We start from the raw sequence: 14338 nt of genomic DNA on the forward strand, positions 1-14338 counted from the left end.
TAGGCAACAAAGTATGGTTGATATTACCATGGTAACCTGGGAGAACATACTTGATGGATAAGTATCCCACTCGCTCATCACTCTTGATACTTTCCTGACCATTGCTGAACAAATGTAGTGAATAGTATCTTTTTTCTGGTTTTCCCCATTAAAAAAATACTTTTGCAGACATAGTTGATATTTCTCTCCCCAACTGCTTTAGCAGTTGTCCCTTATGGGGACTAATGTGCAGTGCTTTTAAGAATGTGATTCCACTAACGAATGTCAGTTAATCTTAATACAGTCATATATTGCCTGAACTCACGTGACCAACCCATCAACGCGGTGGATAACCTGGACTTGGATGCCTGGTATTTCGCTTCTCGATAAGCCGATGTCATCAGTAGAACAGAGAAAATGCTCAGTACTTGGTTCTCCCTATCCATGACACAAGTTTGCAACTCACCCTGGGAAAGCACAGTTTTCCTATCATAAGTATATTCCTTCATTTTGAAAATAAAGAGGAAGAGAAATACGGACGTTATCAGTGGTTCTAATAGGAACGAAAATTAGCCGGTCTCCCTGCAGGGCAACCTCAGGCTTCTAATCACAATTCCCATAATGGTAACCTACTATGTGGAAAGATCTGACTGGCTGGAAGACCACTCCGTCCATCCTTATAAAGACCGGATGTTCCGCGCAATTGTGAAGAGTTCCCCTCCCCTACGAAATCCAGCAGTACTGCATTACCTTGTGTGCGTTTCATTTGCTGCAGTAATTAGGCGAATCCATGACGGGTCCACGAAACAGTAAAGGCTGGTATTAACATCTATCGCGTCTGCAGTCTTCATCCTGTTCTGATCCGGATATTCTGGTAGGTTCGCATCAAACAATGAAACCCTGTCTTCGGTTTTCGCTTTTATTGGAGCTCACAAGCGGTGCACATCCCTGGTAGTGCCGGGATTCGAACACAAGACACGGGAATGTTTTACCTCTATTCCACCAGCACGTGGTGGATGCACCTGAAGCCTCAGCTAGAAAAGATGGAGATCCTCTTGTCTGTGAAATGTGACTGGTCCGGCCAAGTCCTCAAATGAGTCCACCATAACTGATATATGCCAAGAACTGTCGTATCCCTCAATAGAGAGCAAGCTCCATAAAGCAGTCCATCTTTCTGAACGTTAGAAAGGTCGCTACAAGGAGAAATCACTGTAGCTGCAAATGCTGACCCATCTCGTTGGCTTACAGATCCATTATTTTGCGAGCAGCTTGTCCTCTTTACTTAGAATGTCGCTGGTAGTTTGAAAAAAAGAAAGCGTTCAGCTGTAGTACCCTTCCGGTGCCTAGCTGCCATGCCACCCGAAGGAAGCACGAAGGCTGGGATACTGTCAGGTTGCCCAAGCCTAGACAGGGGCAGTCGAGTGGCGGAGGTCGGATTCGAAACACGGACCTTCCGGTCAGTAAATTTGCGCTCTAACCACTTGGGCCATCTCTCCCCTGGTAGTTTAATTAGAGCTTGGTCTGCAGCATTTTTTGGCTGGCAGGCAAACATTTTACTGTTTAAGCTTTTACATACTACAATCAGCTTGTGTTATGAGGATCATGACCTACAGTTGACCGCGATGAATACAACAAAGTTAGACACAGCCGTGTACTGAGCATACGTGGTGGCGGTATATATATAGTCCACATACAAAGCTAATTAAACACACATTTTGTGAGTATTATACTTAGCACTGACCAGGGTGACCTACCTGGCTATTGTGGTTCCAACTGCGTAAAAATTGTTGCTAATGTTGTAATTCAAGCTATAAAACTAAAGCATATCCGGATGTGTTGCTTCGAAAAGCATGTTATTCCTTCTAAAGCACTCACGGGCAAAAACTATGCCTAGCTGTCAACGGCACAAGGTCCTTCCTTAATGCGTAAAGCACGGACCCATGGTTACATGCTCGCATGACGTATCAGTGGATTAAATGCCGACAATGTGTTTTGGAAGAGAAGCCTTAAAAAACAGTTCAGAACACATCTATTTTCGACCAATCTGTGATTTCACGAGTGAAAAGAAGCAGAATTCAAAAATTGCCCCCGTTCAATGCAATGTTCCGTAGCCTAGGTACTTCAACCACAAAACCATTAGCTTGTTAGCCACATATCATTTTTCCTAGTTTTTCAGTTTGCTTCAATTGCGTGGATGTAACCGGCACCATCAACAGGAGGTTCTGGTCGTCATCTTTAAATCCCTCATACAAATTATAGAGGAGATCCTTTCCGAATGGCGCTACTTGATCACACAACTACTCGCAAGTCTCTTGCATTATCTCGAGTTCCATGACAGTGACTCCTTCGACGTCCCATACGACAAAACGAAAGCTTTCTCGAAATTGTTGGTCTGATCAGACGTCGTCAACGGTATTTCCCTACCACAATCACCTGCAGTTACGTTGATAAGGTCACAAAACTATTTGATGATCAGGCGTTTTTATTCTACTTTAAATGAGGTAATATATTTCACGATGGAATGCACAAGAATAAATAGCACAGTCAACACTAAACCGTTTTCTCAGGTTAATTCCAACTGTATCACAGTCAGATCACTAGCATCTTAAGTACTGGAGAAGAACTGCTTGTCGCGTCGGTCACTGGTGTCACATGCCTCCATCTCTTGGAAGCGGTCATCTTGAATCCCAAGTAATGCTGAAGCAATGTGCGGTAACAAAAAAGTCGACAGTAGACATGGCCGGCCTCGGAAAATCACTCCCAATAAGGCTAGGAACTAACCGGCTACTCACAAGTAGTCAGGTTCGAAAGAAATTGCACCGGCGATTTGCAAGCCAAAATGGTTGTTTCTGTATCCATATAGCTCGACTACTTTTCGGCCACAAAAGAGGTTAGAACCAAAGAAAAACACTTTTTTGACCTTTCATCCACTCAGACAAAACATTTGTCGTCTCTTCTTAAGAGTTCATGCTTTCCTAGGTCAGGTGAAGTATCTTAACAGATATTCCAAGCATGCATTTACCCACTCCATGTCTCTATCAAGGCGGGTACAAGTCTTAGGCACCTCACGTTTGTCTACCTCATGTAATTATTTGTTCACCTTGGATTTCTATGAATCCTGTTGATCTACGGCCAATGTGACATCCAACAAGGTTGTTTGCTAAACTGAAAATTCATCGATTTTCCGGAAAGCACTATTGACAACAGAGGAAGCACAGTTCTTAGTCCAGAAAAGAACATCTGAGGATTTCACATGAAAGTGACAATAATTCGCTTTCCTGGAACAGAACAAACCTTGAACGTGGTAGATGAAAATAGGGACGGCAATTCTTGGTACAAAGGCATAGCCATTACCTCCTGTCCAATCTCATTACGCTCAGCTAACCACCTGAAGCTGTAGTAAAACGTCTATCGGTTAAATCAATCAAAGTCCTGAGAAACGAGCGAATCGCCATTCCCCTAAACATGACAACCGGAACTCAACTAGGATCCCACCTCTGGCAAACTTCGTCACTTTAACAATCACTAACACAGGACACCAAATGACTTTCAGTCGTTAATCCAGGCAAAAAGGGAGTATAGTTGGCCGCCGAGATATGGATTACTATACTAGAACTTGGTAAGATCGCCACTGTATTCCTGGGCTAAATTTATTGTTCGGTTCCTTACACTATGTATTCGTGTTCGTATTTGAGTGCTGCAATCATCCGGCGGTCTACATTGGCTGCAACTTCGTTCCACAACATGTAACTACACAAGAAAGGCAGACGGGGAGCACACGGACAAAGCGTCAAAGACCGACTTACGAAGTATCCTTGCCCTGACGGACACCGCTTCGTGTACGGAAAGTCACACACCTTTGATAAAGTCACACCATCCTCTGCGATATAGGTGTGAAGGCAGCAAGGTATTTCCTCCAGCAACTACCAGGTTTATATTTGTGGAAGAGGTGATGCTGCCTTTCCCCGAGAAAGGACGGCTGGAAAAGGTCGACTGCAAAAACTGATCGCCCAGCGGTAGGCTGTGAATGATGACCAATTATCCAGCGTGGCCGAAATACAGTTAAAACGTTTGAAGAGCCCGGCGCAGCTCCAGAAGCACCTACTATGCACAACGGCATTAAGAGTGGAACTCCACACGTTGTCGGGCTAGACCAGTCCATCGCAATCAAACGGGTCATTAGCTCGGGGCAGGATACCGCAAGAAGACCCTACCACCCACCTTGTGGTTCAGACGTTTGAGTGAAAGGCTCATCGTAGGCTTCTTCGACCCCTCTTCCTTTTCAGTCTGGGCAGTATCATCGCAGACTTGTCGCTCTTAGTTCACCGACCCTCATCCAAGACACTTCCTCACTCATAAATCGACCTGCCAGTCTTCTCATCATTGTTCCACATCTAAACAATCACCCAGTAAAATGAACCACAGCTAAACTCAAAATTTCTGATCTACGTTGCATCTCCCAATGTCCGCAGGCTGTCAACAGGCCACGCTTGCTAGAGCCATAATTTCCCTCTCTGTGGTTGTATACGGTGTCTCCGAAGCTAGCATACAACACCCCAATTCCATCGTACACCTGAAGTCCGAAGCTAGCATACAACACCCCAATTCCGTCGCACCACTTAAAACGAACCCAAATAAGTCACATTTCACTTTCTGGGTGACTGATAATCCTAGTACGTGGTACCCAGATTTGCACTCATCCACAAGACCAGAAAAGCTCTAGTGGACTGGATCCCAGTAAAGTCGTCTTTGCCCTGTACGGTCGCCTGTTTCGACTAAGATCAATGCAGAACGATGTCGTAAACAGTTCCTAATTTTTGTCCACAGAGACTTTCAAAGACTGCAGTCCTAAATTTGAGATAGGTTGTCTATTACGACCGCTTTGACCATCAAGAAGAAACGGTGCAATCATTTTGAAGAGTGGTATAACGGCCAAATCGGACGACCAAGCTCGGAAGACGCGTATCTGGTTGGTAATGCTCAACCTACAAATGACGGGGAGCAACTCCTTCAGTTGTGTTCGTCTGTTTCTGGTCAGTACAAACACAGGTGTTTGCACTCAACTAGTTAGAGGCCGCGAATCGCAAGTCAGTCCAGCACATATGCAGACTGTGTTCATAAGTTACCGATGAGGAAGCTTAATTAAAAAGTGCGCAAGTTGCCCCGATTATGCAGTTGTACAGGTTCGGTTGTCAGCTCAATTTCCCTCGGAACCATGAATACCGAAGCACAGCATTTACGTTCAAATTCGACGACTTATGGTGGCTCAACAATATCGAGCTGATCTGACTGATAGGCTACTGGAAACACATGGTCAGGCTGAAGGCGAGGGCTTCTCGGAGGATGAATGGAAAAGGGTGAATAAAGCTAGGCCCCCGGATTTTAGGACCATTTACAAAAGCCATCCGCCTAGGCCAAATGAACACGCGATCTGCATATATCACTGCTGCCAGAAAAGCCAGATGAGCAACAAGATACAAGGATGGCGAACATAGATTCTTCAGAAAACAGTCGATCAAGAGCCTAAAGGACGACAGAAGGCTTGTAAATTGCGAGGGACTATGTGGGGCAGAAGGGTCTCACTGGAGGTAACAGCCATGCCCTATTTCATACAGCCCGATCAAACGACAAAAAATAGCTTTCAGTGGAGCTATCCTCAAAATCAGAATGTAGATTCACTCACCGAATCACTTTGAGCGATTGGCCGAACGCCTAAGAAAACATTTTGGCTGGGATTATCTAATAATCTCTGGAAGAATCCAACAATCCTGAATAGAACATCGATACCTGTTTGACATCAGTAACAGCAATCCGTAACGAGATATCAGTTCTACTCGGCCTGCATGTACTGCACCGCGAAACTTTCAATGAAATTGGTGAAACCCTGATGAGCAGCACGATAGCTCTACTACGAAGCAGAATACCGGTGGAGTGAAATGCTTCGAACGTGACCCCAACCTTCAAAATGGGCTCAAGAACGTCATGCAAATACTACTGTGGCATCCAAGGTGTTACTCTGTCCAAGTTAGTTATCGGGATGGACACCTTCATAAGATTCACGCGGAGTTTCGTCCTGGTCGAGGATGTACCGACCATAACCTTACCTTCGGAAGTTCCGGAACAGCACTACTCTTTAAAAAGCGGAAGTTGGTCGTTTCTCTCGATCTGGAAGTTGGATTTGACTCCGCACCTTGTCAGAAATGCAGGCGGTCAAAGGTGGCCTGGCGACGTGACTGAACTTTCAGTTTTTTTGTGACTATCAAACATCCACTGGATGTCAGGTGGAGGGGGCTAGGAATAAGCCGCGACAATTGAGATCCAGAGACCTGACATTTGCGTTAAAAGGTAATTGGTCCAAGTTCCTTGTTTAGCATGACCTAACCAGTTTCAAATAAAGCAGCCCCAACCCGTTTGTCGTCGACGTAATTGTGCCGTCAGTAAAATAAACCTATTTGTTCATGCAGTCGTACTCCCCCAGCCAGCAGAAATTAAAGCATGCATTTGTAGAGCTTCGATAATTACGAACTGGTGGCATAAATGGTGTTAGAAACGAAACTCACTAGAGCCCAAAGGACCATGTATGCATGGCGAATGTAAGAACAATCCAAATTTGAGGTCAGGGAAACTAGTCATCCAATCTGGGTACACTGGTAACTTCGTAGCATAGCAGTAGTCAGATAGCTACAGTATGCGACAAGAGAATCGCTAGATCGGTAAATAAAACACGTGGCGGTCAGCATTCGTAGTGTTCTGAGGCAATATCTATTAGTCTGACCTTTATTCACAACAGCTTTTCGCACAGGCGTTTACAAACAACAGGTCAACTGTGAATGAAAGCGTTCAGCTGTAGTACCCTTCCGGTGCCTAGCTGCCATGCCACCCGAAGGAAGCACGAGGGCTGGGATACTGTCAGGTTGCCCAAGCCTAGACAGGGGAAGTCGAGAGGCGGAGGTGGGATTCGAAGCAGGGACCTTCCGGTCAGTAAATTCGCGCTCTAACCACTTGGGCCATCTCGCCAAGGACAGACCCAGGTAATGCTTGACACTGGACTATTGCGATAAGGAACTTCGGCGCAGACGTGGTAAGGGGAGAAGAGTATTTCAACCGACTTACTATCCAATTTTGAGGCCAAGATTAACGAAAAAACCGTTCAGCTTTAACACCCTTCCGGTGCCTGGCTGCCATGCCACCCGGAGGGAGCACGAGGGCTGGGACACTGCCAGGTCGCCCAAGCCTAGACAGAAGAAGTCGAGTGGCAGGTCAGGCTCGAACCACGGACCTTCCGGTCATTAAATTCTCGCTCTAACCACTTGGCAAAAACTTGATGTTCGAAATGTCGACGAAAAACCTAGCCGACCTGACGTACTTAGACGGTACTGCGTCATCCTTGAGGAAATGTGTAATTTTGGACGAGCTGATTGAGGCCAACTCACAGCTGGGGAGCATTATCAACCGAATAGCTGTGCGATCCTCGTCTGGATCGAGAGGAGAAAGTCAACGAACGGAAGTGTTAATAGGGCTCATTGGAATCTCTGAAACCATGCATGGCTCCGAATCCCAATACTGATTTGAGAAGTGGTGACGAACAGAAGCTAAAATGGAGAACGCAGCTGCCCTAGGAGTAGTCAGTCTCTTTTCTAACTCATCCGCAACATCGGGAGGGAAAAGTCGCCACTCAGCTAAGTCATCAAAAAGAAACACGGAGCAAAAGTTTATTCAAAGTCGCAACGCCTGTTTCGCTGGGGGGAGCGGCTCGAAGAACAATTCACCTGGCCTGAATTGCCCGGCATAACGTTCGACGCGCCAAGTTTCACAATGGGACGTGAGCTACTCGCTCTTAACGGATCAATACAAACTTGAAGCTATAAAAGGTACCAGGTTCTCAACGCCTTCTGCCTGCATTGTTAAGAGATGGACTCGGTCTGAGAAACTGCTGCAGAACATTTCGGAGGTAAATGAGGCACCAGAGTGACAGACATTTGACGTTCCACTACTCAAAGGGTGCTATATCTGAAGGTTGGAATCACCGGGCGTCAGTATCAATGGTGCAGTCCCCGATTCTTCTACTTAAACACCTGTGGGCGCGAGTTTGTGGAGAGCAGTGTCCCGAGTTTACCACCAAGAAAGGTGCCCGTCGGGGTCGTGTTTTGTCGCATTTCCCCTTCAACTTCACAATCAAACTAACGGCCGAAGCAACGTTCGCTACGTTTTACTCCCGATGTGGAGCTTCCTCCGGAATACCGTAAAGACTGAGTATTCCGACGACATTGTGGTACTTAGTTCAAATCCCATTCAGATATAAAATGCACCAAATAACCCAATGTCGACATGTATTTTGGTGTGCACTTTGTACCTTCGAAGTACAAAATCTTACTACGAAACCGGGCGAGTGTAACCCTAAAATGAAATCGCTCACCTTTTCGGTGCCTAAATGCCACGTCACCAGAAGAAAATGCGAGGTTGTCCAAGCCTAGAAAGGGTAAACCGAAGGGTAAAGGTCGGATTCGAAACACGGACCTTCCTGTCAGTAAATTCGCACTTTAACCACTTGGACCATCTCGCCCTCAAGCTTTTCAACAGCTCACCGTGAACTCTAACAAAACCATTAGTGTTAGAGTAAACGTTACGGTGGATGTCCAGCTCGGTAAAGCTCAGTGGTTAACGCACAAACTTATCAACCGGAAGGTTCGTGGTACGAATCCAAACCCGACATCCCGATTGCTCTCGTGTGTTTAACCAACTGGAAGTACTTGTGGCTTGTCATCAGTGTTGATGATGGATGGGCACTGGATGAACGTTTCATTAACCTTCTACAACAAATCAAACTGGTGATCAATGCAAGAAACATCGTGGTGCTAGTGTGGAGGGTTGTTCACGCAGTTCGAGATTCAGTGGTTATACTCGTATCGCATGGATACCACACTCCCACCTCCTTGCACCTACCACCCAAAAAAAAATTCGATTGCTCCTGACCTGCATAAAACCCCCGGAGCCAGATGGCTGCGGATAGAGGGTGAATTTGCTGACTGGATAGTCCGTAGTTCCCGATCCCATGCTTGGGCAACCTGGCGGTATCCAAGCCCTCGTGCTTCCTTCGGGTGGCATGGCAGGTCACTATCCATGTTGACAATGCTGGTGCTTGATTGCCATACGACCATGAGATCGAGCTCGAAGCCTCTCGGTGTTTAGGATCGGGGCTTACTAACCAGAAGGTTCTAATTCGAAAAAGGGCACGGGTCCGCAGGCGCGTCTGACGCCCCGGTTAGGATTTGCAGTATTACTGTGGTCAGTGGCAACGTTGAGACACCGAGTTTGTGCATCTATGATAGGGGTAGCAACTTCGTATTCCGACTGAGTCGTAGTCTAGAAAGCATTCTTGTTCCTAAATAAGTTCAAACAAAATAGCTAGGGGCCATTATCGTCCTTGGGTAGCACTGATGGAAGCCCACTTGTTTAAGCAACCTGGTGGCGTTTTAAGGCAGCTGCACTACACTAATAAAAATCAGAGAACGACCTGAGTAGAATGAACGGCAAACGCATACAAGCCGATGACAAATTAAACTGACGATAGGACTCTACGCTCACCCTTATTACATATTAAGTCTCAGACGTTCTTTGACTTGATCAGTAAGCGACGGTGCTGGGGCGTTTTGTGAATAAACTGAAATTTTCCGCGGATTCGCGCAGCAAAAGCCTCGTGCATCTCTTCAGTTTTCTGGTTGCCATGCTCCCTTATCCACGCGCAGGCATATTTCCAGCCGACTTATGATTCGGTCTTGAGTGGATACCTTTCACATCAATGTGACAATGATTCTTCTGACATCAAGTGGTTAGCATAAGTGCGTTAAGAAACACAAAGCGGCTTGAGTTTAACCCAAACATCCCACCAAGTCACGCCTCGGATAGTCTGAGGCGCTCCAATTACGCTCTGAAGTTTTCATCGGCAAGCACTAGACTATACTATACTGCTACTATACTACAGTACTATACTGTCGTCATGGACATAACACGTATAACCGATCGAACTGGTGCTATTGTTGTACGGTGCATAAAAGGATACCATAAACAGAGGGCGGCCATTATTCCGACCGGCTGACGTATGAAGGACACAGGTAATCATTTGCAAGTTCCCAATCAAGCTCCGAAAATCAAAGCTACATCAACACTAGGTCCGACATCCGAGAAGTCATCACCATCAAAGACAGCAACATCAGTGTTGACACTGATGCTTCACTGCCGTACAACCATAAGGTTCATCTAGTTATATATAATTACATTAAAAGCTCTAGTGAAAAGAAGAGAAAAGGAGTGGATGAGGAAGGGGCCTAGTGCTGGTCTATGTCAAGCGCTCAGGTGCCTACACCTCCAAGCACTCAAACAATCTGGAAAGAAACTGACAGCACGAACGCCACTGACATCAATTAGCCGCCATTTCTTGCAAAGTCTCTAGCCAAGCACAGGTGCGGTCACGGGGACCACATCCTGGAAGACGTACATAAAATATAAAATCGTTCAGCTAAAGCACCCTTCCGGTGCCTAGCTGCCATGCCACCAGAAGGTTGCACGAGGGCTGGGATACTGTCAGGTTGCCCAAGCCTAGACAGGGGAAGTTGAGAGGCAGAGGTCGGGTTCGAAATACGGACCTTCCAGTCAGTAAATTCGCGTTCTAACCACTTAGGCCATCTCGTCCCCGGAAGACGCACAACACCAAGAACACCCAGACTCCTCGCTCTCTTGCATGCCTTTCTGTCAAGTCATGAGCTGTCCACCTCGCGGTTTGCGCCATCTTGAGAGGCACGGAGAACACTTGTTACAGCAGAGGGTGTTCTGACATGCGTAGAAACATGGCCAAGCCATCGTAGTCAATGATGCTAGATGTTTTCCCGCATTAAAGTACCTGCAGCACAACCAAATACCCGTTTTCTAATCACCTCGTTACTAACCTCCTGACGCCATCCAAAACCAGCCACGTTTCTGAGGCACTCGTGGCCGAAAACCTGAAGACGCCTCACATCTCCGCAGAGGCCATGCGTCGCACTCATACAACACAGCCCTTACTGTAGCCTGGTACACACAACCCTCAGGATCTAGTGAGATGCCTTTCTGAGGCAACAAGTGACGCGAACTAGCAAACGTGAACCGAGCCTTTGAGATTCTTGCACTGACTTCATCAGAAAGACTTCTGCCAGAGCTAATACAACTACCGAGGTAGGTAAAGTTTCCCACAACCTTCCGTGATTCTCCTCGAAGTGTAAGGGATATGTTCGGAGAATGCACGTCCTGAAGCATGACTTTGCACTTTGAAGGTGCAAGGCGCATGCCAATAGATGGTATGACGGTGGCCAGTCTATTCAACAGGGCTTGTGCCACGCTTCAGTCTGCGTACTCCAAATCGACAAGGCTCTCAGCATCAACCATTTTGAACATCGGGGTTTTGAAGAACTTCCAGTGATCGCTTCATTCGAGAAGTCACGTGGAACTGTCCACAGAATTGAGATATCGATGAATTCGTGAGCTAAATTACTGCGCTTAGATCATACAAACGGTTTTACAGGCCTCTGTCGACTGCGTGCAAGGACAGTATGCTGGTCAGCTTGCTTAGTTGAGACAATACGCGCTTCCACAAAAGCGATGAACAGGGGTATGGTTGGTGAAACTTCCAGCGTTAAACTCGGTTCCTTGGCGACCGACTTTAAAATTCCACGCCACGTCAAATCACTCGCTGAAGTAATGGAGGCTATGCATACTTGCACAGGCCGGGCGTTGCCTATCCGTTGAAGAAAGCATCCGGCCGACCGTATACGAAGGCTTTAGTTTATTTCTATCGATTGTTCTCGAATAATTAAATCTCGATATATATATATATATATATATATATATATATAATCTTCTGACCTCCAACTCATCTGTGCATGGGTTCAAGCGTCTGTGAATGATGGTCATTTTTCCACATCAAGTCTTAACGCGGGGTCAGCTTTCCACCCCACCACTGACTCCACGAAGCAGGCATGCTACGCAACGCAACGTGGTGCCGTTTTACCACTATATCCCAAGCTGAAAAGAGCAGCAGAAACGTTCGTCCTTGGATGCGACCACACATGGTCGAGGGCAGTGTAATCTTCGTGTAAAATCTGGATAGATGTACAAAAATATACGTCAAGTGTGCACAGGCACCACCCAAAGTTTAATCAGCATCATCTTCGATCTTTGGAGCCAAATAGTAACGGATATATCCCAAGTCTTCAATGTTGAATTCGACCACTATTAGTGATATTAGCAATCAATACATTGAAGCCTACCTGCGGGCACATTTTCTGTCAAAGAAAGCACAACTTGGCTCGAAAGAGGTGTAGCCTTAGTGAAGATATTGAAATAATGCAAAGAGTAGGTCATGCTGACAGCCTCATTCATCTCTATCGAAACGGATTCCTCGGGCTTGTCAGCGTTGGCAGACTGCGACAGTTTGATGTTGCCAGTCCCGAGATCGCCAGTAGAGCTGAAGAGCACGCCGTCTTTGGCAACAGAAATAACAACGGAATCTCCGATTTGGCTGAGATCGCGGCAAATGCGCTGCAGCTCAGAGGATGGCATTTTAATCACACATTTGTAGTCAGTATCCTAAACAATGAACTGACGTAATAGACCTTACTGGTATGCCAAGGTGGTCTACATCAAGATCCATAAGCTTGATCTCGAAGTCTGAAACCTTCTCCTGGTCTACAAATTTAATTAAAACCCAGAAAACTTACTTCTTGACTCAAAAACGAAAGTAAGCGTATCGGCTTTGTCACCGGCTTTAAGAGTGACCGCATCAGTCCCACTAGCGCACTTCAAAATTTTGGCAGTACTGTGGTATAACTGGTCAAAGACAGTCAACTGAGATCAAACCTTCCAATGTTAAGCCCCAAAGAAAGATTCCGGTCACACCGATACGTTTCAAATCCATCACTTCTTAGCAAGAGAGAAACCAGGCTGACATGCGCGTTGTCCATAGCTTGAAGACTAATGCCATTTTCGGTGCAATCAAGAGTAGCCTCCTGCACCAAATCCTTGATTGCATCGATGACCTTCTTCCAAATATCAGCTTGGTTGAGGCGGGCCTCGAACATTGCCTAACAGATGACTAAAATTTGAATCGAATAAAGCGCCAGAACATTCAAACTTGAGTGAGAGTGCAACAGATGACCCACCCTAAGTTCAACTCAAGTAAAGGGGAAGAGGGGAGGACAGTGACAAACTTCCACCAGCGTATTAGCCTTCCGCAACCACAACCCAAGTGGGGGTTCTCAGGCTCGACGAACTGTTCAATAGGTTGGAATCAGAGTGGTGTATTCTTCGAGTAGCGGTTTCTTCCTGTATATACATCCGAGTTGGGCCAGTGAAAAATGAATTGGGTGGTGATCTTGGGGAGGATGTTGTCAAAATCAAGTTTAGAATGTTGTATGGTGAGGTGATGGCGGCTTCGGCTGGAAGCGAGTGAATTGGAGGGGAAATTTGTGTGTTGTGGCTCAATGTGCCTGTGTTGGAAAAATGTAGAACCATTGACCATGTAGGATGCTGTTTTGGGTGACCAAAGAAGCCTTCATGCGCATTAGGGGCGAGAAGGTTCAAACCTGGGATGATGGGTCACTTGAGCGCAGGCATATGGAGATTGCCGGGTTCAAATGACCTGACCCAACGGGTATCGAGGGTTGTGAAAAAAGGAACGATTTTTGCCTTGTCACTGGAAGTTTTAGGGAATAATTTCATTGCCTTTTAGCCCCAAGAGACCTACAATAGGGTAATATTCTACTGAAGGGCGTTAAGGTTTTGGATACGGTGGCAAAACTGTGCCCCGTCGACACGTACTTAGTGAAACCTACCTGGTGTGAAGGCTAACGGTCCAGAATCCCACAAACCACATGCAATCGACGAATACCGTGATGGGCTGTTTGGCAAAGGCACCGGAGAGGTAATCCGTTGTCACATAATTACCATTTTTCCTGAACCTGAACTAAGCTTTGTAACTGTCGTTCATATTTCATCATGACGTTTGTTTTAATGTTACGAATACAAAATTTTTTCCCGTGCGCCCCGATGACATCTTGCTGGACGAGTGTATTTACGATCCGTTGGACTGATTGCTGACTGGGACTAAATCTCTGTGTTTGCGTCAACTGTTGAACGTCACCATAAATCCCCGTGATATTTGTCAGCCGTGAGTAACTTTCCTATCGCAGAATATATCACTCACACGTGAATCATACGTGGGAAATTTCTACCAGCAAATATTACTTTCAAAGCCGGTTACTGCAATTTGCTCGGTGTAGTGGGCCTTTGGATTTGCGTATTCGTGGGTCCTCATGTGACTACTGATTCT

The 14338-nt window shown here is 46.1% G+C and overlaps 1 protein-coding gene across 1 annotated transcript; it reads right to left on the reverse strand.

Annotated features, from left to right (window-relative positions):
• Positions 1-12118: 12118 nt before the first annotated feature.
• On the reverse strand, positions 12119-13088 carry T265_09593 (hypothetical protein; the record flags this gene model as incomplete). The annotated part of the gene is made up of 5 exons (XM_009175708.1): positions 12119-12240; positions 12279-12597; positions 12629-12696; positions 12729-12826; positions 12868-13088. 5 exons carry the CDS (start codon positions 13086-13088, stop codon positions 12164-12166), a joined length of 783 nt encoding a protein of 260 aa, XP_009173972.1.
• Between the last annotated feature and the right edge of the window lie 1250 nt (positions 13089-14338).

Source organism: Opisthorchis viverrini (assembly GCF_000715545.1).
Source record: "Opisthorchis viverrini unplaced genomic scaffold opera_v5_288, whole genome shotgun sequence".
Lineage (NCBI taxonomy): Eukaryota > Metazoa > Platyhelminthes > Trematoda > Opisthorchiida > Opisthorchiidae > Opisthorchis > Opisthorchis viverrini.